This window comes from Sturnira hondurensis, unplaced genomic scaffold, assembly GCF_014824575.4.
Source record: "Sturnira hondurensis isolate 20B ecotype Veracruz unplaced genomic scaffold, ASM1482457v3 Scaffold0019006, whole genome shotgun sequence".
Classification (NCBI taxonomy): domain Eukaryota; kingdom Metazoa; phylum Chordata; class Mammalia; order Chiroptera; family Phyllostomidae; genus Sturnira; species Sturnira hondurensis.
The window spans coordinates 12905748-12931280 of NW_028091637.1; the positions used below are offsets into that span (position 1 = coordinate 12905748).

At 46.5% G+C, this 25533-nt stretch overlaps 2 protein-coding genes across 18 annotated transcripts in view; one reads left to right on the plus strand and one right to left on the minus strand.

Moving 5' to 3' along the window:
• MLH1 (mutL homolog 1) overlaps positions 1 to 17249 on the plus strand; it is a 36456-nt gene extending 19207 nt beyond the window's left edge. Inside the window, exons 12-19 of one of the 2 annotated variants that reach the window (XM_037070692.1) lie at positions 1095 to 1459; positions 3151 to 3299; positions 10130 to 10238; positions 12093 to 12156; positions 14658 to 14822; positions 15280 to 15372; positions 15651 to 15764; positions 16927 to 17249. In XM_037070692.1, coding sequence (XP_036926587.1) covers positions 1095 to 1459; positions 3151 to 3299; positions 10130 to 10238; positions 12093 to 12156; positions 14658 to 14822; positions 15280 to 15372; positions 15651 to 15764; positions 16927 to 17097 — 1230 coding nt within the window. In that variant the 3' untranslated portion in view covers positions 17098 to 17249. The remainder of the gene's footprint in view (positions 1 to 1094; positions 1460 to 3150; positions 3300 to 10129; positions 10239 to 12092; positions 12157 to 14657; positions 14823 to 15279; positions 15373 to 15650; positions 15765 to 16926) is intronic. The other variant, XM_037070693.1, reaches the window with a different exon arrangement.
• Positions 17250 to 18245: 996 nt separating this feature from the next.
• Positions 18246 to 25533, minus strand: part of LRRFIP2 (LRR binding FLII interacting protein 2) — a 104631-nt gene continuing 97343 nt past the window's right edge. For all 16 annotated transcript variants that reach the window (XM_037070696.1, XM_037070694.1, XM_037070698.1 and 13 more), the window contains 4 exons: positions 23463 to 23586; positions 20591 to 20670; positions 19890 to 19994; positions 18246 to 19498 (listed from right to left, as the gene is read on the minus strand). In XM_037070696.1, the coding sequence (XP_036926591.1) occupies positions 19388 to 19498; positions 19890 to 19994; positions 20591 to 20670; positions 23463 to 23586 (420 nt within the window). In that variant the 3' untranslated portion in view covers positions 18246 to 19387. The remainder of the gene's footprint in view (positions 19499 to 19889; positions 19995 to 20590; positions 20671 to 23462; positions 23587 to 25533) is intronic.

Below are 25533 nucleotides of genomic sequence, written 5' to 3' on the forward strand. Positions count from 1 at the left end.
CTACATAGAAGAACTTTCCCTCATTTGTTAAGAGCTGTTTGGTTAACTGAAATACAGTTCATACTAGAAAGTAAGGATAAATTCGAATTCTCCCTTTCATTATCAATTTGCAAAGGAGTTGGTGTTGTAGCAATTTCCAAAGACATTTAATGACTTGTTCCTCTCTTCCTGTCTCCCCCCATCTTCCTTCCTCCCCTCCCCCATCTTTTTCTTTTTCTCTTTCTCTTAGTGCGTCATTGTTTTTAACGACGCAATGTGATTTAATCAGTTGTGTTGATTTCTTCTCTTTGGCATTTCTTTTTTTGATGCTCAAATTCCATTTTAGACCAGCAGAAGCCCCTTCGAGCTGGTGTTTTTGTCCTTTTAACTCAGTCCCTTTCATTGTGGGTAGTTTATTTGTTTCTGGTAAGGTAAGGTGTCATGCATTCACTTGGTGCTTTTCCCGCCCATTTCTCCAAGGGGCTCTGATTTATTGTAGTAGGGAGAGGTCGTTAGGGACTATAATGTGGATCAGGAGGTCCTCGTGACTACTTGGTGGTCATTGCTTTGGGGTCTTCCCAGTGGACACAGCCAGGAAATGCGGGTATTGAAAAGTACATAGAACAATGGCAGCTGCCAGGAGCTGGAGGGAGGGGAGAGTGGTGGGCGTAATGGGCACAGAGTCTCAATTTGGGGGGATGAGAAAGTCTGCAGACCAGCGGTGGTGACTGTCACATAGCAGTGTGGGTGCATGGAATGCCACTGAACCATACACTTAAATGATTAAATGGTAAGTTTTGTGTTCTGTGCATTTTATCACAGTAAAGAAAATTCTCTTATGGTAGCAAAAAAAAAATTCTAAAAATAGGCAACTTTACACTAATATTTCTAGTTCAAGCCAATTTTAAGATTGTAAGGATTTTGCTGGATTTTATATTTTTGTATCTTTATTTTTAAACTTCAAATTTAGTGAGTGTTGCTTTTTTGTAGTGATAATTTCTATATAATAATTATACCTGATTTTAGCTTCGTTCTCTAGTACTGCTCTATTTTGGGGCCTGGACTTCTAGACTTCATATTTTGAGTCTCCCTACAATTTTTTTTTTTTGTCACAGACTTTACTACCAAGCCTTTCGGGCCCCTCTGGGGAGGTGGTTAAATCCACGGCAGGAACCTCACCTGCCTCTAAAAGTGGCGACAAGGTCTACGGCTACCAGATGGTCCGCACGGATTCCCGGGAGCAGAAGCTCGATGCCTTTCTGCAGCCTGTGAGCAAGGCCAGTCAGCCCCAGGTCACCGTCCCAGAGGACAGCACGGATCCGGATCCTTCTCGTGCCGCAGAGAATGACGAAGAAATGCAGGAGCTTCCAGCTCCTGCCGACATGGCCGCCAAGAATCAGAGTGCCAAGGAGGGCGCAGCACAGGGGACTCCGGACACAGCAGAGAAGGGAGGGACTCCCTCCAGCCTGAGCAACCCCAGGTACGGCCTTTTGGGCAAGGTGCAGCTCGCCCCCTCTGTTCTTTGACAGAACTGCCTGTCACCGGGGCTGTTCAGGAACCGCTCCCATCTGTCCCCTTTCTGCCTGACCCACCCTTCGCCTCTGATGAGACAGTGCTGTGGCCTTGTCCACTGTCCGCCTTTCACTGTGTCCTGAGGGTCACCAGCCATAGTGGCCTTTGAAGTATCTGCAATGTCCATGATTGCAAGCATTAGTTAAAACATCAGGAAAAAAATCAGATTTACCGCTTCAGTAATGACTTTTGATAAAGCCTCAACAGCAGAGGTGGCTAGAGAGAGAGGCCTAAAATACCTAGAGAAGTCTCTCTCATCTACTCAAAGCTCCTTCCCCTCCTCTCAGAAGACGCAGAGTGTTTTAGTTCAGACTATGAAACTCCCCGAAGCACGTGAGCCACTGGGTAGAGTGAGGGTAGAGCAAGGAGGCGGGAACTGCAGGGATAATGGCTGTTGTTGAATCCCGGGCATTTCCAGTGTGCGGCCGGCAGGCTCCTGGAAGACATCCCACCAGCACCTGTGAGGTGGATACTCATGCTCTGTGTTCAGGCACTGGACCTGGAGCTCAGGGTCGTTTGCCCATCCACTTGGTGGCCGACCACCAAAACCCTGGCACTGACTGGCCGTCGGAACTCGGACAGGTTAACTCCAGTTTGCTCACTTCTGAGTCTGTCTAGCAAGATGGCATCTAGGACTTTTTCTGGAGAAGAGTAAAGGTGCTGACATTTGTTGAGCGTCCGCTCTGTGTCAAACACTTTACATCCATGATCTTATTTCATGCTGTCCGTAGCCCTGCCGGGGAACTGTCGCATCTCTGCTTATTACTTAGGAAACGAGTACTGTGGTACTTGTTTAACTGTGTATCCACACAGCAGTCCAAGAATTCGTTTTAAACCAGAAACCAGACTGTATCACTCTTGTGCCGAAAACCAGTGGCTTCCCATGGCCTGTGGGACGAAAAGCCCCTGCCCTACTCCAGCCCCCACTTTCCCTCTCCCTCTCGGTGCTTCTGTGGGCGCTTCGGCCGCACGGCTCTGTGGCCCCCCTGACCTCACAGAGCTTCTCACACCCCCCTCTGCTCTGACTGTTCCCTTGGCCCAGGAAGACTGTGGCTTCCTGTCACTCAAGCTCAGAGGCTGTCTTTTCCTCTGAAGTTCTCTCTCATTTCCACACCATATTATTATATTTCCGTGGTTTATTTCTTCATAGCATTTGTCACTACTTAAAATGACCTATTTTCTGTTTCTGTTTGCCCCACTAGTGAGCAGGGATCTGACAGATTCATGGTCCATGGTGACGTGTGGTTGGTATTGTAACAGTGTCGGAGGGGTAGGCAGATGGAGCACTGGGTGAATGAGACTGGGGAGGGTCAGCTCACCTGTTCAAGGCCCTGCAGTGTCACGGGGCCGAGCTAGACTCCGGGGTGCTGCTGTGCGTGGGGCCAGCTGCCGGGGCCTGCGGGCTGTCAGATAAGCAGCATGCCAGAAAATTGACGAATCTCTCTGGCCTGCCACCAGGATCCCTTCCCCAGATGTCCACAGCCAGCACAGAGAAGCTGCTCCCTTCTCCAAAATTCAGTACCCCAAATTTGGCTGAATCTTTAAAATTTTAACTTAAAAAGTTAAGAGTCATCTGCCAGTCTCTTATCTTCACCGCAGAAAGAGACATCGAGAAGGCTCCGGTGAGGAAATGGTGGAAGATGAGTCCGGAAAGGAAATGACGGCCGCTTGTACCCCTCGGAGAAGGATCATTAACCTCACCAGTGTTCTCAGTCTGCGGGAGGAAATTAACGAGCGGGGACATGAGAGTACGTGAGTGCCGAGGTCTGTCGGGCTCTCCACTAACGATTAGTTTTGGGAAATGCAGAACACCGTCAGGTTGGGATGGTCCCTGCAGGGTGCTGAGCAAACCCCCCTCCCTCCCTAACCTGCAGCAGCCGCAGCTCAAAGATGGTCTTCAAGTGGAAGAGAGGGAAAAACATAGCCTCTGGTTGTAATTGGAATTAATCAGTATTCTCTTTAAACTGCAGGAGTCAGAGTGAAGCTGTCATTTAAATGACTTTCAGTTTGTTTTGTAACTTAAAGCAGAATTCTGCCCCGTGGCCTGGCCGGGCTGTGCCCTCGCTGAAAGCGACAGGCGGTGAGGGCCCTGAGCTCACATCCGTCATGCCTGCTTCCATATGACCTGAGGCTCATGACCTAACCTGTGTGTGCCTCATTCTTCCCTCATCTGTAAAAGATTAATCTCACCCTTGAAGATTATTGAGTTGGTTAGAGATACAATGTAAGTAAAACACTTGTGTAAGGACACAGTAAGGATCCGGTCAATATTTTTATATTCTGAAGACAAAGTAATAAACCATTATCAGCTTCCTCAGAAACCACTTTCCAGAATACCTGAGCATACAACTACATTTTGGTCCCCGTCACTTCCAAACTATCCTAATGGTTTCCAGGAAATAGAAGGGGCCAGGCAGCTCCTGGGGATGACCTGACCCAGGGACTGAGGTGTCTGACAGCGACTGGCCCCAACAGCAGCCCCCACTCCACTTGGTGAGTCGGGCAGGATGCCCTGAGGGTGGGCATCATTGCTCTGGGCCCTGCTGGCAGCTGTGCCCCCCAGCCTACGCAGGCTTTTCCATTTTCATCTGCAACACCTCTCTTGATTAAAATAGTTAAGTTTCAACACTGCTAGAAAATGTGTCCTAAAATGAATGACTACCCTTTACAGGAAATGGGTGGCCGAAGAGCAGTTTAGTGCCTTCCCACCGACGCACAGCATTCTGGAACAGTGGCCTGACACCGTGGCCTCTGACCCTTTCTCTTTCCTGGTCACCCCTAGGTTGAGCGGATTCAGGAAGGCCTCAATTTGCCTTTCTTTGTTTGCGCTCTCTTTTGTTAGCACGCTGGGCTTCTGTCTGCATGTGGGGAAAAATACAGGGTGTCTCCCCTGTGGGGAGGGGTAGAAACTTCCTGTGGCCTAGGCCTTGCCGGTTCTGGAAGGAGCTGCCACTTGGCGTTCAATTTTGGTTTCCACGAAGATTTGTTCCAGTTGCTCTTTCCCTCTTATTGGCGTTCCAGCTGGGAGCCTTTAAAACCACTTTAAATAATGTAAGAAAGGTGAACTGTTACTTGATTTATTTAGCAGTCTTCCTCACAGTGGTTTTAGTGGGCAGACTTTTTCAGATTTGGAATTTATACTTTTCTTTAAGGGTTTGTGTCCCTCGTGCAAAGCAGGCTATTTAAAGTTACGATTTCAGTAAATTTCTGAATAGGTGCAAACTGTTTTCAGTGCCTTGTAACAACAGCATGTGTCAGGTTTGATCAGGTTTGGAATCCACTGCTGAAGCTAAAATGATGACTCTAAGTCTTCTAGAATTGTCTGTTCACACACATCATCTCATTCAGCTCCAGAATAGTCTTGTGAGGGAGAAAGAGGCGATGCTGTTCCCTCTACTTTAAAAGCCAGGACTTGGAATGGACGATGGTGAGGACAATTAGGGAGTGTCCCAGGTCCATGCCTGGCGAGGGTGGGCTGTTGCTGGTGGGGCTGGTGCACAGGGAGGCCAGCCCGGATCTAGAGGCAGAATAAGACGCACTGCCCCGGCGGGACAGGCACGCTGCGGTTCTGGTGCCTCACATGTTGGTTGGTCTGGTTGGCACCTGCGTAGGGCCCACGGGAGGGGCCGGTGCTGTCAGTGATGTGGGGGGCAAGGCGAGTGCTTCCTCTGGGGCAGGAAGACCCCTGCTGCGGCTCCTGCTCCTGCCACCCTTCTGGAGCCAGGCGGAAATTTGTTCGCCATTTTTGGGCATCACTTCCCTGCTCTGTAAAATGGTTCCACCACTGAACTTCTGTGACAGACCCCCAAGATACCGTGTGCATGCTTTGGAAGCTTCAAGTCTCTGTTCAAGGGGAGGGACCTCTGCTTGGCATCCTGTCCGCTGGCCTTTGGTTTCCACCCATAGACCGTGGCAGGGGAAGCTGGTTGGCTCCGAGGTGAGAGACGTACAGGGATCTCTGGGAAGCGCAGAGCTGGTCACAGACCAGCAGCCTGGCCGCTCCCTGACAGAGCTGTGCCGCTGGCCCAGGAGCAGCGTAGGGATAGTTTCCTTGGAACGACATTCTAGTTGCACTTACTCGCGTGGCGATTTTGTCAGTGTGTTGTCTCGGCAGGAATCCTGTCTGTTGAGCTCACTGCTCATCCTCGGTGTGCAGCGAGTGCCTGGCACGTGGTCTCTGCAGGTGTTTGCTGAGGGAGGGGGGAAATGAGTGGGAGGAGCAGCCCTCGGGGTGAAGCTGTACGTCTTTATTCCGAAAGGGTGTCAAGGTGAACACTCAGTCTGACGCCTCTGGTCCAGAGGATTTGCCACCTCCCGCTGGCACACACTCCGCCCACAGAGGAGGTTCTCTTTGGGCCGAGGGGCCGGTCAAGTGTTCCATGTAATTGGGCTCATCTTGGATCAGGCATGTCTGAACTTACTTACTGCCAGCGCCATAACTTTGAATCTGTAAATTAATGAGGACAAGGGGTGTTCTGAGTTATTTGCTGTCATCTGAATGTGAAAGTGTGCTTAACATTTTATCCACAATTTTATTTTATTTTCTTGGTCTTTGGTGAACAGCCCTAGGTCTGAATGTGCGTACTCATAGTTTGTCACCAGACAACACTTTTCTTTGGTACATGAACTCAGTTCAGCAGATGTTTCTCAAGAACCTTTTTGGCATAGAATGTGCCACGCCAAGCCCTGAGGCGGGAAGTGAGCCGAAGGAACCCTGAACCCTGCCTTACAGGCAGTGCGGGGTTGTGGGGAACGTTCGCCGAGTGTAACTGGCGCAGCGGGAGGCCCAGTGAAGGATACTGAGTAGCAAAGCCAGAGGCCGCCTCAGCAGGGCCCAGGCTGCGGTCTGCTGCGAGGGCTGCTGTGTGGGAGTGCAGCGGGCGCCAGGCTCCCACCCTGCAAAGGGTTGCAGGGCCCGCAGGACCCACAGGACCCGTCGCCTCGCCCTCAGGTTCGACTTCACTTGCTGCCTCTCGGACAACGTGCTGGGACTCGAGGCCTGTGTGGTGAACTCCAACTTATGGTTTGGCTTCGAAGCACGGAAGGGTTTTGCCCCATTCCACTGCTGGCTGAATGGTGGGGAATGCCCAAAGATGTCTGGTGCTGTGGGGACATTTCAGGGAAGAATGACATAGAGGTCCTTTAGGTCCTCATGAGAGGCCATGTAGGGGCCGTGATAGCCCTCCGCAGTCCAGGTTGGAAGAGCCCTGCCTGTCTTGGTTGATTTGCTGCCTGGCTGTGAGCAGCCCCCTCCCCGCCTGCGCTTGCCGGCACGGCCGCACGTCAGTAGCCGTGGTTGTGTCAGAGCATTCCGTGACAGATGTGTGTGGAAAATCTCCAACCCTTTTTTAGTGGATTGCACTGCTTTCGCTTTCCTCCAGTGCCTCATTATTCAAGATTATTTGATGTTCTCCAGCTTTTAAAATAATCATTTTCCGCCCACGCAGAACATCCTGCAGAGACATTGAGTTTCCAGTGGGAACAGAGGGGAACACTTATGAAGAAAATAAGCTGCTTTTTATGGGGGGAACAAGGAGTATTGCAGAACTTATGTAACAATAAAAGCATATATTTAATTATCTTAGAGTTAGGAATAATGTCCTAAATAAGATAAAAAGCTAGTCTGTAAAGAACAGTTCACAAAATCTGCCTGTAGTTAATCTAAGAATTATACCCAAACTTTGAAAAAGTAGAGTAACAACATGCTGTACAAGCTTATTGCTGTCCCCCAAACCCCTGCCCTTTTGCCTCCAGCCCCTCCCTCTCCAGCCCCCTTTACAGTGGCAGTTTTACATCTTTCATTAAAAATACATATACACACACACACACAAAATACATATACACACATGTGCACGGCCTGTGCACACATATATTAAATGTAAAACCACATTCATAAAGTATATGGAGGATCCACAGAAGAAAACAAGTGGACGCGTGCTTGAAGAAACAGAACATTGCCATCAGCTCTGTAGCTCTTATGGCCTCCCTCCCTGTCCCATCCTTCTCCCTCAGGGTCACCACCACCCGAAGTTTTGTGATTGTTTTCTTTCTTTTCATTATAGCTTTACTACCCATACATGTAGCCCTAACAAAAACTAGTTCTACAAGTTTTAAACGTTCTATAAATGAAATTTTACTGTAAGTATTCTTACAAGATAGATCCACATACACATGTGTGTTCCTGACATTCACCCCCAGGTTATGCTCTGATTTACTCTGTGACACAGGTCCCCCTTCGTGACTTCACTGCATGCTTGGCCCTTCGTTCTGCTGTTGAAGGGCATCTGGGGATCGCACACGGTGTCTGCTCTGCCTCTCACACCCCATGCCTTTTTCCACACCTGACAAGGTCAAGGGCTGGGGGTGCTGGTGGGAACACTCCGCCACAGGACGTGGATGTGGGAGAGTTACTGCTGGGCCGTGAAAGGACACTTGTTCTCCAAGGGCGTCAGGACAGTGTGCAGTCCCACCAACGGTGTGAAGGAGTCGCACAAGCTCCACCTTCCCTCTGGTGTGTGGGAAATGGTACTTGATGGTTTTTATTTGTGTTTCCTGGTTATTGATAAAGTTGAGTAAGTATAGTTCCTCTTCCAGCCACGAGTGGAAAACTTATTTGAACAAATAATAGAGAACTTCCCCAGTCTGGCAAAAGAAATAGACTTCCAAGAAATCCAGGAAGCTCAGAGAGTGCCAAAGAAGTTGGACCCAAGAAGGAACACACCAAGGCACATCATAATTACATTAGCCAAGACCAAAATGAAGGGGAGAATCCTAGAAGCATCAAGGGATAAGGAGACAGTCCCTACAAAGGAGTACCCATCAGACTGTCAGCAGATTTCTCAAAAGAGATCTTACAGGCAAGAAGGGACTGGAAAGAAGTATTCCAAGTCATGAAATCCAAAGACCTACAGCCAAGATTGCTTTATCCAGCAAAGCTTTCATTTAGAATGGAAGGACAGATAAAGTGCTTCTCAGATAAGATCAAATTCAAGGAGTTCATCATCACCAAGCCCTTATATGAAATGTTAAAGGGACTTATCTAAGAAAAAGAAGATAAAAAATATGAACAGTGAAAGGACAGCAAACTCAGTTATTAACAACCATACCTAAAACAAAAGCAAACTAAGAGGACAGCTAGATCAGGAGTGGAACCATAGAAATGGAGATCACATGGAGGGTTAGCAACAGGGGAGTGGGAGGAGGAGAAGGGGGGAGAAGGTACAGAGAATAAGTGGCATAGATGGTAGGTAGAAAATAGACAGGGGGAGGGCAGGAATACTATGGGAAATACAGAATCTAAAGAACTTGTGACACATGGACATGAACGAAAAGGGGGGAATGGTGGAGGAGGGGTGTGCAGGATGGAGGGGAGTGAAGGTGGGGAATGGGACAACTGTAATGGCATTATCAATAAAATATATTTTTTAAAAAGTACAGTTCCTCTTCTGTTAAGTGCCCATTTGGTTTTTGACCCATTTTTCTGTTGGAATTTTGGTCTTTTCTGATTTTAGGAATTCTAGGTAGTAATCAGGTCCATGGAAATAAGTACCTTCCCCCTGTTTACTGTTCATCTGGTATTTTTTATTTATGAACACTTATTTTATGAACAGAAATTCTGACTTAGATTTAATGTAGGCAGATTTTATAAACTGTTCTTTACAGATTGGCTTTCTTATCTTATTCAGGAAATTATTCCTAACTCTAAGAAAATTAAATATATGCTCTCCTAAAATGCTTATACTTAAATTTCTATTCGACCTGGAATTCATCTTTGATAAAAGGTGTTAGATTCAGTTTTCATGTGAATATCTAAGGTTCCATAACACACTGTTATTGTCAGTTTGTTCAGATTTAGCTAATATTATTAGCATAAAATTCCATCTCTCTGATCTTTCATGGTCTACCCTAAGCACATCCTTCTGCAGGGCCTTGGGTAGCAAATTGAGTTTTGCTTTATCTAATTTATCCTTATTTTGAAAAGTCTCTTTGGTTGGTTTTAAAGTAGGGATTGTCAATTATTTCTTTTCAGTGCATTTAATGTGTCATTCTGTAATTTTTTGGCTTCTGCTGTTGCTGTTCAAAACTCAGCTGTGTATCATATTTTCTTACCTTCTGAGTGACCTCTGTTTTGTCTCTGAGTGCCGTTAGTATCTCCCTTCAGTGCCCTGCAGTCTCCCTGTGTGTCAGGGGCGGGTTTGTGGGGCCTTGTAGAGCCGAGACACGGTATCATGCATTGCTGCTGTGTCCCTCCTCTGTCGCTCTGTGCTGCATTCTGGGTAATTTCTTTATATTGGCCTAGTTAGTTACCTTGCCAACTTTGTCTAATCTGAAGTCTATCTTGATTTTTAATTTCAATTATTTTGTTTTGTGTTAGACTGTGGTCTTTAATTATTCCTGAATCTTTAGGCAATTCCTTGTTGCACTTTGAAAAATTAGTTATGTTTCATTCCTCATTTGTGTTCATTTCAGCAGGAGGTTCAATTCGGGCATCGTTGCTTATCTGTCTCTGGTTCTGGGGCTTGGTGCTTTCGACCACAGGGAGGTGCTGATGGGACACCACCTGTCTTGTCTTTTCCAGCTCTGCAAGAGATGCTGTACAGCCACTCCTTCGTGGGCTGTGTGAATCCTCAGTGGGCCTTGGCACAGCACCAGACCAAGTTATACCTTCTCAACACCAGCAAACTTAGGTATGTGAGCGAGCGTGTGCAGGAGCAGAGCTGCTGGAAGGGCGGTGCCGGGAAAGCAGCAGCATGGCGTGGTCAGAAAGGGCCTGGGCTCTGGAGTTAGACAGCTGTGGTTTCAAGTCCAGGCTCAACCACTGACCATGGATGTGACCATGGACAGCTTCCTTTTCCAAAGTTCGCCTCTGACTTTTCATCTGTAAATAGGGATACACTTGCAGGGCTTTCGTGAGGATAAGAAATGGCATGAGAAGCCTGGTCTTTGGTAGGTGCTTGGTGCTCTATGAATGTTGGCTGCTACGCACTGGGTGTTGAGGGCTGGGTGCTGCTGGAGAATTCTAGCATCTGCTGTGATAGGGGATGGGAGAGAAGGCAGATCAGATGGCTCCTTTCCTCCAGCTTTGGGGATGTAGTGAAGGCCTCCTGTAGCCCCCAAACAGGCCAGGGGATTGTGGACACACAGAGGGCAATCCCAGCAGTGCCACTTGTGGACGGTGCACATCCGGCGACATTTCTGTGGGTTGACCTTGGCAGATGAGCTTCCGTTGAATCTAGAACCTTTATTATTATGTTCTCAAATCAGCAGCACAGATGGGAAGGGGCTACCACCTTCCATCTACTGGGCATCACTTGTCCACGGTGGGACTCTCTCCCACTAAGAGAGCTGTGGCCTCACAGTGCTGCTTGGCCCTATGAGTGGGGTGGTCACTGTATGTTGCTTGGAGTTGCATGTGAGGTTTGATCTCCCTGACTTAAAACCGCCCCAGTCAAGAAGCTTCCTGGTGGCGCACATACCTCCTTGGGTCTTCGGAACTCGTTCCATGGGCACAGAAACCCTCCCATGTAGCTCCCTTTGGGGCCATTGTCTTTGCTGTTGGAAGCTTGTCAGGCTCGTGCAGTGCCCCGGCTCTTAGTAATTTTGTTGGAAAGTCTACTCACCTTGTATTTTCTTTCCCAGCGTATCTAAGTGCCTGGTTCCCAGCACTCCACATCACAGTTGTCTTCAGGTTTTCATTTCATAGATATAAATCCAGCCAGTCCCAGAATTTCAGCTGTGAATAAATGTGAATGGTTTCCCAATGGGAGGGAAAGACACACACCGAGAGGACCAGGCTCAGAGTGCTTTATCTAGATCCCACTCCTTCCTTGCCCACTTGGCTGACTCTGACCTGGGACAAGTCAGTTACTCACTGGGTGCCTCAGTTTCCCCACAGGAATGCCGGCACAAACAGGTACTTTGTCCACTTTGAGAAAATGAAGTCCTTAGACAAGACCTACATGGTTCAGATTGCTTTATGAACTATAAAATGCCAATTATTTCAGTTCTATGGTTTTGTAAATAGTTCAGTACGTTGTATACATCACTGCTGCTTTGGGAATGTTGCCAGCCTAAACCGGACACTGGTGTGATCAAAGCCTGCCGTGTCCACTCCCAATTGTTTAGGAAGTCTCCCTGCCTCCTGTACATTCCCTGTCATTTTAAACGGTGAGCTGTAAGAAAAAGTAGTTTATAGGATGCTTTCTAAGTGGGGAAAAAGGCAAGCAGACAAAATTCCCTTACATTTCACTGCTTTTGACAGCTCCCAGGGGTGGGGACAGCATGGGGGAGAAAAGCCAGCCTTGGTTTTACTGCTTGAGCCTGTGTGGAGGTCGGCCACAGGCCTGGCCATAGCACATACTGGATTCCCGGCTCTGAGAGAAAGATCTTGGCGGGCTGTTAAAAGCGGTGGCCTGAGCAGCAAGGCAGAACCGTGTGTGGCCTGGCCACGTTTCAGGGGTTAGTTCTCCCTTTGTCCCGACTGCATGGCTCTCAAGCGCGGGGTCAACTTTTCCTTAAAGTCACTTCATTTTTATTTTCAGTGAAGAACTGTTCTACCAGATACTCATATATGATTTTGCAAATTTCGGCGTTCTGAGGTTATCGGTAAGTTTTTTTCCTGCTTCTTATTCCTGAAACTTCAACAACTGGTCATTTCTGAAAATAATAGCTTTACACTAATATCTTAATTATAGTGTTGTAAGTTTTTCTAAATGTGCTTATTAGTATAGTTTCTTTTACACAATTTGCTCATGGAGATATCTTTAATTATAATAGTTTTATACAAATAACAGCCATTTGATAGCCAATTTAAACAAATGTTTATTATTATTATAGAAATTAATGTCTACTTAAGAAAACTTAGAAATAAAAATACAGTAAACATTCTTTAAAGTCCATGACCTAAACTCAGCCTTAGCCAACAGTCTCAGTCCATTTCTCCCCAGACTTTATTGCCTGATTTTAGAGTTAAAAACCATAGCACATATCTGTGTCATTTCATGTCTTTTTACATGTGGCATACGTTACAAAAACGCCTTCTGGAATTTTTATTGGGATTCTGTTGAATGTATAGGTCAATTTGAGAATATCTTTTGTTAGATTGTCCCTTAATTTCACATCTTTTGGTGCTATTGTAAATGGCATTTTAAAAAAATTCCTTTTTTTTTTGCTATTTTTAAAATACAAGTGTTTTTGTACATTGATCTTGTATCTTGCAATCTTATTCATTAATTCTGGTAACATTTTTAGTTTCCATTCAGATTTTCTGGATAGATGATTATAGCGTCTGTGAATTTCTTCCTGTCCCATTGGGTGCCTTTCTTTCTTCCCCCTGCTTGGTTACACTGCCTGGGGCAGGGCTGAACAGAGGGGGCGATAATGGAAACCCTTCCCCTTTCTGATCTTAGGGAGAGAGGTTCAGTCTCCCACCGTTAACCGCGCCCTGTGCTGTAGTAGGTTTTTTGTAGATGCCCCTTGTGAGATTCAGGCAGTTCCCTTCTGTTCCTTGTTTGCTTAGTTTTTATTCAGGAATGGATGTGGAGTTTTTTCAAATGCTTTGTCTGTATCTGTTAAAAGAATTGTAGTGAATTACACTGATTTTCGTACATTAAACTAGTGTTGCATTCCTGGCATGAACTCTGCTTGTACATGATATAGTATCCTTTTTACATATTCCTGGGATTGATTTGTTGAAATTTTGTTTATAATTCTTACATATATGTTCATGAGTGATACTGGTTTGTAGTTTTCTTGTATTGCCTTTGTCTGGTTTTGGTATCGGGTCACCTGGCCTCACAGAATAACTTGGGAAGTATCCCTTTTCTACCTCCTGCAAGTTTGTGTAGAATTGGTGTTTATTCCTTAAATGTTTGGTAGCTTTCACCAGTGAAGCCATCTGGGCCTCACAGTTTCCTCACAGGAAGGCTTTTAACTAAAAATTCCACTTTTTTCATATATGTAATTAACTTTTTCTTTGTCAGTGAGCCTTGGTACTTTTTAAGGAACTTGTCCATTTAAGGTTCTTAATTTATTGACTTGTTCAAATTTTTTATTCTTTTGATGGCTAATAGATGTGCAGTGTTAGAACCTTTCTCATTCCTAATATTGATCATTTGTATCTTTTTTAACTTGATCCATCTAGTTAGAGGTTTGTCAATTTTATTAATCTCCAAGAACTGACTTTTGGTTTCATTGATTTTTTTCTCTTTCTGATTTTTATTTCATTGGTATTTGTTCTAGTGTTTCTTTACTGAGATGTTTTATGGCCCCAAATATGGTCTTTGTTGGTGAATGTTCCAGGTGCACTTAAAAGATATTTGTATTTTGGGCTTGTTGAGTAGCATTGCTTGATAACCGGCAAGCATGTCGAATTGATGGTGATGCCCAAATCCTCTGTATCCTGGCTTTCTTCTTGTTGTGCCAAGTATTGAGAAAGGGATATGAAAGCTTCAACTGTAGTTGTGAATTTGTTCCTCTTTGTAGGTCTGTTAGTTTTATTTCATATTTTAAAGCTCTGTTATTGAAGGTATAAACATTTAGGATTGGTAGGTCCTTTTGATTCAGCCCTCTATTATGTAAAAACAAGAATAGTGTTCCGTGGGTTTCTAACATGAAAAAGGGAAATGTATGAGCACAGTAACAACGTCAGAAAGGGAGAAACAGGAAAATTAAGGCATCTTACACTAAGAGTAGGTTTCAGTTTACTTCCTAATTAGATGACTTACTTGAAACGTCACTCAGTAGAACTCACTCCCCCGCCCCCTTGCTTCAGGTATGGTTAACACAGTAAAAGAAATGATCTGCCTGGTGATTTTCTAAACATGACAGTGGTGTCCTTAAAGCTACACAGAAGGCCTCACTGCCTCGCTTCCCACCTGTTCAGCAGGCTCCTTGTCTGTCACACCCCCATTGAAATGACCAGAGGTGTAGAGGAGGAGGAGGTTTCGTTGCAAATTTTCAGTTCTTTCCTTTGGCAGTGAGTGTTCGGTTTGTGGGTTCTCACCTCCTGTTGTGGTCGTGGGCTCATGGCTCTGACGTGGTTTTGTGGCAGCCGGGCTTCCTGGACGTGTTCACGCTTGCTCCTTCATGTTGCTGCTCTTTCCCAGGAGCCGGCGCCGCTCTTCGACCTCGCCATGCTTGCGCTAGACAGTCCCGAGAGCGGCTGGACAGAGGAAGACGGTCCCAAGGAAGGCCTCGCCGAGTACATTGTTGAGTTTCTGAAAAAGAAGACTGAGATGCTCGCAGACTACTTCTCTCTGGAAATCGATGAGGTGCGTGCTGGCCATTTTTACATCTCTGTTGTAGTCTTCAGGTAAGAGTCACATTCTGTAGTGGGTCCAAAATCAGAATGAGACTTGGCATTTGGGTTTCTAGGTTACACAACAGTTTCATCATCCACTCATGCCCATTCCTGTTCCCAGGAGGAAGGAACCAGGCCAGTGAATGAGCCTCTTGCTCTCTGTTTTCTTCTTCTTATCCCTCGACTTTTAGGGCCTCCCTTCTTGGTGTGTTCTTTGGTAGACCCAAAGAAAAGGTGGTTCTGCTACATGTCAGGACAAAAGGCTTATTAAGTGCTTAGCTCTCCTGCCCCAGTGCCTGCCCCTGGTCACCAGAATGACAGGTGTGAGAACAAGATGTGGAGGGAGCTCTGGGGAAATGAGTTTGTTTAAATTAGACTGTAACCGCATTATTTCTTGTCCTCGTCCTGACCTTCTTTTCCACAAGCAGGAAGGGAACCTGATTGGATTACCCCTTCTGATTGACAACTACGTGCCCCCTTTAGAGGGTCTGCCGATCTTCATTCTTCGACTAGCCACTGAGGCAAGTGATCAAGCCCGTATTAAGCATGTGGGCCCTGAGTGTGTGCTGGGGGAGAGGGCACAGGGCCCCACCTGCATTTGGAGCGATGACAGTGACCAGAGTAGAATAGGCAAGGCCCTGTCTCACCAGCTACCTCCAGCAGTATTCAGCAGTTCCCACTTACAGCCTTAATGCCTCAAAGGTCGTTTAGTTTTAAAGTCCCTTGTGATCTCCACTTACCATTGACGGGTCTTTAAAACACACACCTGTATCGAGGTGTTGAATTCTCCTTGGACCAGGTGAACTGGGACGAAGAAAAGGAGTGTTTCGAAAGCCTCAGTAAAGAATGCGCAATGTTTTACTCTGTCCGGAAGCAGTATGTATCGGAGGAGTCGACGCTCTCCGGCCAGCAGGTACGGCGGTGATGCGGGGCACTGGGATGGGCCCTTGCACAACCTTTACATGAAACCTGCTTATCTCGAAATGCCTAGATTTCACTGCACACAAGGACACAACGGTCAGCTTTTAATCATGAATTTTATTTTCTGCTGCTGCTCTAGAAGGTACTTCCAGAATGATCTGTCAGATGTAAAGTCACAAGCCATCACAGTGGGAGGTGGGGAGTTGAGTTAGATTGTCCAGGGTGAGTGGGTCCATCTCCCATTTAAGTCCCTTGGTGTAGCCAGTCTTCAGACTCTGGTCCAGTCTCCCCGGGTTCTTTCAGAGCTTTGGCCTTTCTCTTCATCTGACCACTGCCGTCGGGAGGTCAGTGCCCAGCTCTTCTTGTGGAAGGACAGCTTGACATAAAAAGAGCCTGGGTTCCTAATATTTCTGTGTCACTCTTCCCAATCACATGGCAGTGCTTTCCAAACAGTTGTTTGGGAGGCACTGGGTGGGTGGGGGCAGCGGGGATTGAATAGCCTTAAGAATGAAAGGTCGGCAGCTTGACGTACATGACCACCCTCGGTATTACTGCAGTCTTCTGAGGCAAAGTGACAGGCTCCAGTGTCACGGGCGGTGGGGACTGAGGGACAGCTGGCATGCCCAAGGGTTCCCCGAGCCTGTAGGTGTTGGGGCACACTTACCCAACTGTGCTCAGAGTATCTCATTTGACTGGAAAAATTTACTTCAAGGAAAGAATGGATAAGAGAACATTGTCTTATACATGAAGTAATTATTTTTTCTTAAATTCTTACCTGTGGTGCTTTTAGGAAAACGGGGCTACATTTAGACCCCAAAATTTAGTGGAGAATTAAAATTTTACTTCCTACTATGGCTCTCCAAACATCAGAGTCAGGCTCAGGCACTCCGTGACATGCTGCCTCAGTAACACGCATCTGCTCACCGCTGAGTGGAAATGGGGTCTGGGGAGAGTCTGCGGAGAGCCAGGCTCTGCACTCCCCGCCTCGTCTTTCAAGTTCAGGCCTCTAGGCTCCCTCAGAGGCTTTCACAAGCGTTGGGCAGCACAGCCCATTATAAGCTACCAAGACTTCCCAGCCCAGTGCACGCACACCGGCCAGGAAGGCAGTGATGCCGGCAGCAAACAGGGAGGCTCACGACCCGACACGTCTTTTCCAGAGTGGAGGGCCCGGCTCCGCGCCACACCCCTGGAAGTGGACTGTGGAGCACATCGTCTACAAAGCCTGCCGCTCACACCTCCTGCCTCCGAAACGCTTCACAGAAGACGGAACTGTGCTGCAGCTTGCCAACCTGCCCGACCTGTACAGAGTCTTTGAGAGGTGTTAAGTGGGTCACTGACGGACACGGAGGGTGCCGACTCCCTTTGGATCTTGGTGTGCTCGGTCTTAGGGTTGGAGGCTCCCATTTGCCTTCTAGCTAGTAGCTCGACAGGCTTTAGTGGTGGGTTGAATATAAATAAATTGTCAGATTCGTCTTAACATGACTTGGTATTTAATTTCATTACACTGGGAAGTTTTTCTAGACCAATTTTCACCTAGCATATACCTCATAGTGTTAAAGAATCTCAAAAGTAATGTGAAAGCCCCCTGGGCATCTGATAAGAATTCTAGCAAGGCCTTGAAGACCCCAGAGATTGTGACTCTGTATTCCGGCGAGTTTCTGGTATCGGGTGACAGATAGGACGTGGGTTCAGGTGCCTCTGACAGAGATCCTCCTGAACATGAAGGGGACCCGATGACACTGCCTGTGGAGAAAGCCGAGTTAACCACCTGGTGGTATTGCCAATAACTGAAGAACAACTGATTCTGAATGTAAAAAAGACTTTGAGAGGACTGCGGTCCTTATGCAGCCGGTGACTGTGTGCGTTTTTAGGGTAGACTGCTCTGTTAATGGCTGTGACTTCCACCAGCTTAAGATAATGAAAATTCTGGGTATTGTCTGAAGGATGATGGGAAAACGTGAACTTAAGCTGTGAGTGCTATTAAAATAAGCCACTTTAATATTAACCAGAAATATGAAGTCAGCCCAGAAAGGAAAAATGCCTATAGTTTTAAGGAAAAACTTAGATTGCAAGACTGAATGAAGAAAGCTCTGTGAGGAAGAACAGCAAACTGTCCTACAGGGCAGCGGGGCCACTCCGTGGGAAAGACAGGGACAGCAGAGACACTTCCTATGCCACAAAGGGGCAAGAACTGGTCCCGACACTTACAACTTCTGAAGAGCAGACCCAGGATCTCAGAGGAGAGAGTCCGCGGGCCTGGGAAGGACAGGGACCGAGTGACTGCAGGTGCAGAGGAAGAGGGTCCCCAAGGCCGTGTGAGCGGGCCCACACTGTTGGCTCCAGCTGGGGGATTCTGGGATCAACCTCAATCTCTGAACACGTCGCCCCCCTGCAATAGCAAATCATCTTAATTCAAGAGACTGCTGTCTTTATGCTAAAAACAAAGGGCTGATTACTCTAAACAACAGAATAATTTATTCATATTCGAGTTACCTTTATTATCTAGTTTCAGGTCTAATTTTATTCTCATGTGACCTTTTATTATTGAACTTTATCCACACTGGATACAATAATAATTTCCATAAAACCATCTTGATTCTGAGAGCAATAGAGAATCACAAATCCTACGAAATGACTACACTTGATGACAGAAACCTCTTGAACTGTGTACCTTTAAAGAGGAAACTAAAGTTCTCCAAAGAAAAAGTCCTATGTTCCAGAGTTTTCCTTAGGAAGGAGAGAAAAGAAGGGGGGCACGTGAGGCGTGGTTGCCATGATTTGTTCAAAGGCTCCTCTAACGACGAGTGTGTCAGCACCAACCGTGGTCAGCAAAAGGGTGTGTTTAATAGAATCTTCAGGCAGATGCCCCACTTGCCTGCCCTGCCCCCGAACTGGGCTTGTCTGAGGTTTCGTTGCACAAAGCAGCAGCAGATGAAATACTTCAAAAGATACAGCACAGCCGAAGTTGAAGACTAAGGACCCTACTCTTCCTTTAAGAATATTAGGCCTTGGACTTCCCCTGCCCCATGCAGTAAAGCATATCTTTTCCTAACATTTTCTTATATAAATTTAAATATTTTACAAAAAAAAGGCTTTTCCTCCAAACATATAAATTTTAGTGACATATATATTCCCCACCTGTGAACTTGTTTGTCCCTTCTAAAATATAAACGCGCTCTCTGATACCAACGGTAAATGTCTGTGACCGCTGAGGATCACTGAAGGCTGAATTGCACTGTGGTGAAGGCACTTGGGTTATTCTGAGGCTCCGGCTCGCCGCTCAGTGGGCACTCCCAGAATCGCCACCCTCCGACCCCCGGCCTCCGAGTGCCCGCGCACTGAGGCAGCTGAGGGGGAATGGAGAGTAAACTTGACTGAAATTACGGGAATAAAGAACCCCAGCATGGACTAGTTCTTAGTCTAGAATTAAACTACAAACAAAATCCAAAATGTTCATTCATGAAGATTCAAACCTATTTCATTCTCTCATAAATTATAAAATACAAAGGTGGCTATATTAATGACAAAACTCAAACAGTACTGAAAGGGGTTTGTCAATGGACAGAAGTCAGTCCTTCTGGGCGGAGCCCCAGGAGCAGCACACGGGCGGCCTCCCTACTGCTGGGCCAGAAGTGCTGTCCTGTTGGCCTTCATCTTCTCCAGCCGCTTGGCCAGGTGGCTGTTGGTCATCTCCATCTCCTCGATCTTGTCCAGTGCTGTCCGTAACTGGAAACAGACAGAACGTGGTCACTTCTCAGGTCAGAAACAAAGCAAAGTGCTACTTCATTTTCAGCTTTCTGGGGCGGGGGCATATGTTAACTGTGACGGCCTGGTCGGCCACTGGTGTACAGCAATGCTGCTGCGCCCTAGTCAGACAGGACCTGCAGCGGTTGGAGAAACAGACCTGGTCTCAAACAAAAATAAAAATCGTCCCTTTTTTATTATCTAACAAAACATACAAGCAAATGGCAGTCACTGTGCAGGCTGAAAAGCAGCACAAACGCGCGACTCCACTGCTGTCCCGGGGACCGGGACTAAGTTCCTGATGCAGCAGAGTCCTCCTTCCCACAGGAGTGTCTCCCGGAATGCTGCCCAGGCCGCAGGCTAGAGCCAGTACCTCTCGCTGTAGCTTCCTCTTCTCTGCCTTCAGCCCGTCCTCCACTTTCTCGGCATTCTCAGCAGCAGTCTTGTACCTCAGCACCTGTCCCTCAAGCCGGCTGATCTGCAGACAGAGCACAAGCCTCTGGTGTTGGGCACTAGCAGCCACCACTTTTTTGCAGCCACGATGGAAACACAATGTCGTTAAAACCCCAAGTAATCTAACGCTAACAAGTCCCCGTAGGGTGAGTCATAGGTCTTCTCAGAACCCAGCTGCTATTTAAAAATCAAGAACTGTCCCCAAAGGATTCCAGCTATCGAGTCATTATAGGGCCAAGTTCCCATGATAAGTTATGATGAACATACTGTTTAAGTGCCAAAGTAACACTGCTGGGGACTCACTAAATAGAAAAGTATTTAGACATCTTGAAATGTACAGTAAACATTTTGTAATAAACTACGATCTTCCTGAATTCTCATGAAGTATCTGTTAAAAAACAGAATTACAGCTACATCTTCTGTGTTTTCACAGAAAACAAGGCAGATGTGCCCTGCCAGGTGTTCTCTGCTGGCTTTCGCACTTTAATACAGAACCGTTCTAGAAGGTCAAGGGTAAGGCAGCCCAAAGAAGCCTAGGCACTCATTTGTTAGCAGCTTGGATGCAGGAAGGATATGTGCCTTAAGGGAATTTAAATCACCTGCTACACGAAAAGTACTTACACTTTGTTCCAAGGTAGTTATATCCTGTTCTGCTTTTGAGAGCTTAAACTTGTATTCACTAATTTGTCTATTAGCATCTCCTAGAACAGAAGAGAAGAGTGAATCACCTCTGAGAGGGGAAGGTATGGCCTCAGGCACTCGAGGTGGCCTGGCCTCTGGGGTTGTGGGTGCTACACGCCTCAGCACTTGCCTTGTAACAGCACCCCCTGGGTCAGGAGTTAGAAGAAAACGCAACCCTTCACTCCACGATGTGTGGAGGGGGACGCTGGGCAAGGAGCCCTGTCAGCCAGGCTTCTTGGCAGCCCCATGGCCCAGGGAGCCTCTGCACTCACAGGACTAGGCACCTGGGTTTCCGGGACCCCAGCCTTGCACCTTCCCACCTCCCAGTCCTGCTCGCCCATTCCACAAGTGCCCCTCGCTCCCCACCTCTGATTGAAGTCTTAACCAACCAACCTCCAAGGTTATGCTCAATTTTCACTTTCTTCACGACTCTCCTTAGTTAACTATAACTTCTTCCCTTGTTGCATTCGTTTGCATTCTTTTATAATATTTATTATGCACTCTTAACGTCTATGCAAGGAGAGGGGCCTTGCCTAGCCTTTTTGAGTCCCCCCTGTATCCAGCCAAATGCTTTGCACATAGTGTATGCTTAACATATATTTGCTGAAACAAATGCTTTTCAATAATATGTGGTGATATGGTATGGGTAAAGCAATATAAATCAGTAGATATACATTTGACCTAAGAAGTAAATCATTTAAAATGAGAAGTTTATAAATGACAGGGGACAAAAAATTCCCTCCAGCATGCCAAACTTAACAGTCACTGTCTGAAATGAGGACAGGGTCGAGATTTTAAGTCTTACAGGAGATTACCCTATGTAATCTACCTAACTCAAGAACTTTTGTGCTGTTGCCATAACTAAGGTTAAAACTACCTGTATAATCTTGAACGCAAGAGGCTGTTCTAACTGGATCCCCATTCCTGGACTCTAAAACAGAAGCTTTAGGATCTACTTTTTTAATTCACTCCGGCAGCTTACTATCAGAATGTTCCTTCTCACTCTCCAAACCACCCACCCTTCCTCTTTTCAAAAGTGTAAGTCCTTCGCCTCCGCCATTCCGTGTTTGGAAATCCACCCCCCCCAAGTGCCATGCTCACGGCCTAGGCAGTGGCTGGACCCCACAGATGCCAGGGCTTTCTGGTGCAGGGAGCTGCCTGCTTTTGTCTTTTTTTTTAATCCTCATCCAAGGACATTTTTTCATTGATTTGGTGGGGGGGGGGGTGGGGGGGGGCGGGCGGAGAAAGAAAGAAAGAAACACTGATGTGAGACAGAAACATTGGTTGTCTTCCATACACACTGTAACCGGGGATTGAACCCACACCCCATGGATGTGTCCTGACCAAGGATCAAACCTGCAACCTTTTGGTGCACAGTTCGTTGCTCCAACCAACTGAGCTACACTGGCAGGGGCTGCCTGCTTCTGTCTTTACAAGCCAGGCCCAGCCTTCTCTAATACTGCTCAGCTCACCTCCATGTACTGTTCCAGCTGGTACTGTTTCCTGCCTTTCACAAGCGCCAGGCAATGCCTACCTGCACTCACACATAAATAAATGCAGGCCCACTGCCCCTCAGTACGACTCCTTTTGATTTTGCTGCTTTAGGCCAATCTCCAATCTATCCCCATCCCTGTCCCCTCTCTAAGACTGTTGACAGCCATCGTAGTGGTTCATTCAGCTCACCATCTCAGCCACCCTCTCATCAGGTCCCTGTCTTTATCAACCCTCTGTGTCAAAATGGCATTTCTAGAACAAAATATTCACCTGGCAGTATCACAAGGGTGATAACTTGACATCCAGTAACAATAACCTCAAAAGAAGGTATTAACAGTATTAAGTCTTAATCCAAGCAGTTTTTTTCTCTTTGGCCTAATTCAGAATGTTTTGATGAAAAAGCCACGGAATAACCAATATTCTAAAATAAGTTACCAGAAATGCCACTATTCAAATTGGAAAAATAAAAGTTATTTCCTGTCAGTAAATTATACATCTAATTATGTATGAATGGCTTCTGAACTGTCCCTACCATGGAATTACTGTGAATACAGTAGGCATTTTAAAATAATGTGGGGTCATGCCCTGGCTGGTGTGGCTCAGTAGACTGAGTGTCAGCCTGCGAACCAAAAGTCTGCTGGTTCAATTCCCAGTCACACATATGCCTGGGTTGCAGGCCAGGTCCCCAGTTGGGGGCGTGTGAGAAGCAACCAATCAATGTATCTTATACACGCTGATGTTTCTCTCCCGTTTCTCCAGCCCTTCCTCTCTAAAATTAAATAAATAAAATCTTTAAAAAATAACATAATATGGGGTCAAAAGTAGAAAGGGGGGAAAAAAACTAGAATAATTGAGATAAACTGAATAGGCTTTATGACCTTGTTTTAAAATCTATCTAATAATAATTAATTTGAGTTAACAAGAAAACAAAATTCTGAAGGTACTCAGTCAGTATCAGTGTGAATTAGTTTCAAATATAATCCCCCAATTATTCCAAGACAAATTCCACACAAAAAAATTGTAATTAGGAACAGCACTACATGGGAGCTTGAAGTTGACGTGGCTCTCACTACTTGCAAACTGTTCCTAGAAACCACTTGCCTGGGAGAGGGCAGAGGGGAGAGTGCTCTCGTCACCCCCCCGAGGCACACAGGCCAGCACACTTCTGCTCGGTCCCGTCACTGACCAGGACTGCTCTTCTGGACTAGCTGAGGGCTAACCCGCCTTTGCAGCAGCCCCTCCTGAGGTACATGGGCTATGACCCCGCTCCCAGGACACGGCCCGCAGGCAGACCGGGGAGGGCCTGCACAGCACCTACTCTGCATCTCGATGAACTGCAGGTCCGCGCCGTTCTGCAGTCCGGCCACGTCCCCACCCGCAGCACCGTCGCCCCTGGAGCACCTCTGCCGCTCCTCCTCTAACTGCAGCTTCAGTTTCCTAATCTGCAAGAGGAACAGGCTCGTCAGCAGGATCCAGGCTCTGGAGGAGGCAGACGCCTGGCCCGATGGCCACGTCAAAGGAGGAGGCAGGTCCTCGTGGGGGCCAGCGCTGAAGGTGCGAGGAGAAGCTGGCAACAAACACCTAAGGGGCGAGCTCTAGCACCAGGGACCATGTTATTAGTTGTGAAGGATTTCAGAACACGACTTTCCCGTATGTTCTTGTTATTTGTATTCAAAATGGAAATTCTATGGGCAGTTAGATGTTTGTGTTTTGTTTTAGACTTGGGTTAAATATTCTTACTTAGAAATTTTTCTGTGTACAGAAATCATGGGAAATATATTTTTTAGTTTCGCTACATAACCTACCTTATCTTACCCAAAATAAAGGACCTTCAGGGTAGCTTATTCATAATAGCCAAATCTAAAAATAACCCAAAAGTCCATCAGCAGGATAAACCACCTGTTATATTTACACAATGGAATTACCACTCGCAAAAAGAAGCCGGGGAGTACTACTGACATGGAAAACAGCATGGCTAAGTCTCTAAGTGTATGAAGGGCGTATTCCAATTATATGGAGCTCTGGAGTGTGCAAACTCATCTATAGTGACAGAAAGCAGGTCGGTGGCTGCCTGGAGAGGGGGAGAGAGGGAGGTGCAGCGAGAAGGTTTACAAAGGGACACGGAAACTTTGGAACCTTGTGAATCTTTTCACCATCTTAACTGCGGTGATCCTTCCACAGGCATTGTTAGGAGTTGAGTTTTGACTCATAATGATGTCAAATTCATATGTTCAGATACTGAAAACCTCAAAACATGTCCTTTTTGTAAAGAGTCATTTCATTGCTGAGTTGAGATGAGGTCAGACTGGAGTAGGGAGGAGCACTACACCAATATGACTGGTGTCCTTATAGAAAGAATTCCAGATGAAGAGAGAGACACAGAGAGAGGGAAGACGATGTGAAGACACCGAGAATGCCATCTATAAGCCAAAGATACCCAAGGAAGCTCAAAGAGAAGCATGGGGCATATGTCCCTGCACAGGCCTTGGAAGGAAGCGACACAGCGCTGATACCTTGAACTAGGCCTCTAGTCCCCAGAACTGTGACAATGCATTTCTGTTCCTAACTACCCAGTCTGCGGTAGTTTGTAGTAACAGCCCTGGGAAAATAACAGAGGGACTTTTGTACACTTTCAGTACGTGCACCTTATTCTACACCAGTTATACCCTAATAAAGCTGGATGCTGCTTTTATTTGCAAAATAAAGAAACTAAAAAATGAAAGGGACTGGGGATGGAGGAAAAAATAAGGCTGAGTGGAGACAGGAAGGAGTCCCACGTGTAGCAAACAAGGAGATTAGGTGAACAGAGCAGCACTGAATTCAGAGGCCTCTAGTCTCCACTCTGGTTCCAGAATGCAGACAGCTGGGCCCGTACCCTCAGGCAGGAGACTGGAGTCATGTGGAAATAGAACTCTGGCTAGCCCAAAATAAAAGACCAGCATTCCCACATCGAAGGTTCCCAAGGAAACACCAGCCACATCAATCTTCACAAACACTTGGACGAGCTCACCCGTTTCCTCAGAGCTGCCTGCCAGCCTGCTAGCACCCTGCACTTGGACTGAAGACGGAATAAACAGACATAAAAGAGCATCTGGAAGGAAACAAACTGCGAACAGAAGAAAACATCAGAAAACAAACCAGTCTCTCACTATCCTCTGAGATAAGTGAAGTTATCTGTGAAAGGAGAACTCAATAAAAATATTAGAAGATTAAGTTGAGAAACTCTTTTAAAAGTAAAGCAAAAAGGCAAAAGGAGATGGAAAAACTGGAGCAAAACAAAAGAGCATCAGTGCTAGAGATTCGATGTCCCCTCCTTCAGAAATAAGTCAAGTTTCCCCAAATGCTACATCTCTTACCATCACAGCAAGAATGACTCAGAGTAAGTCTAC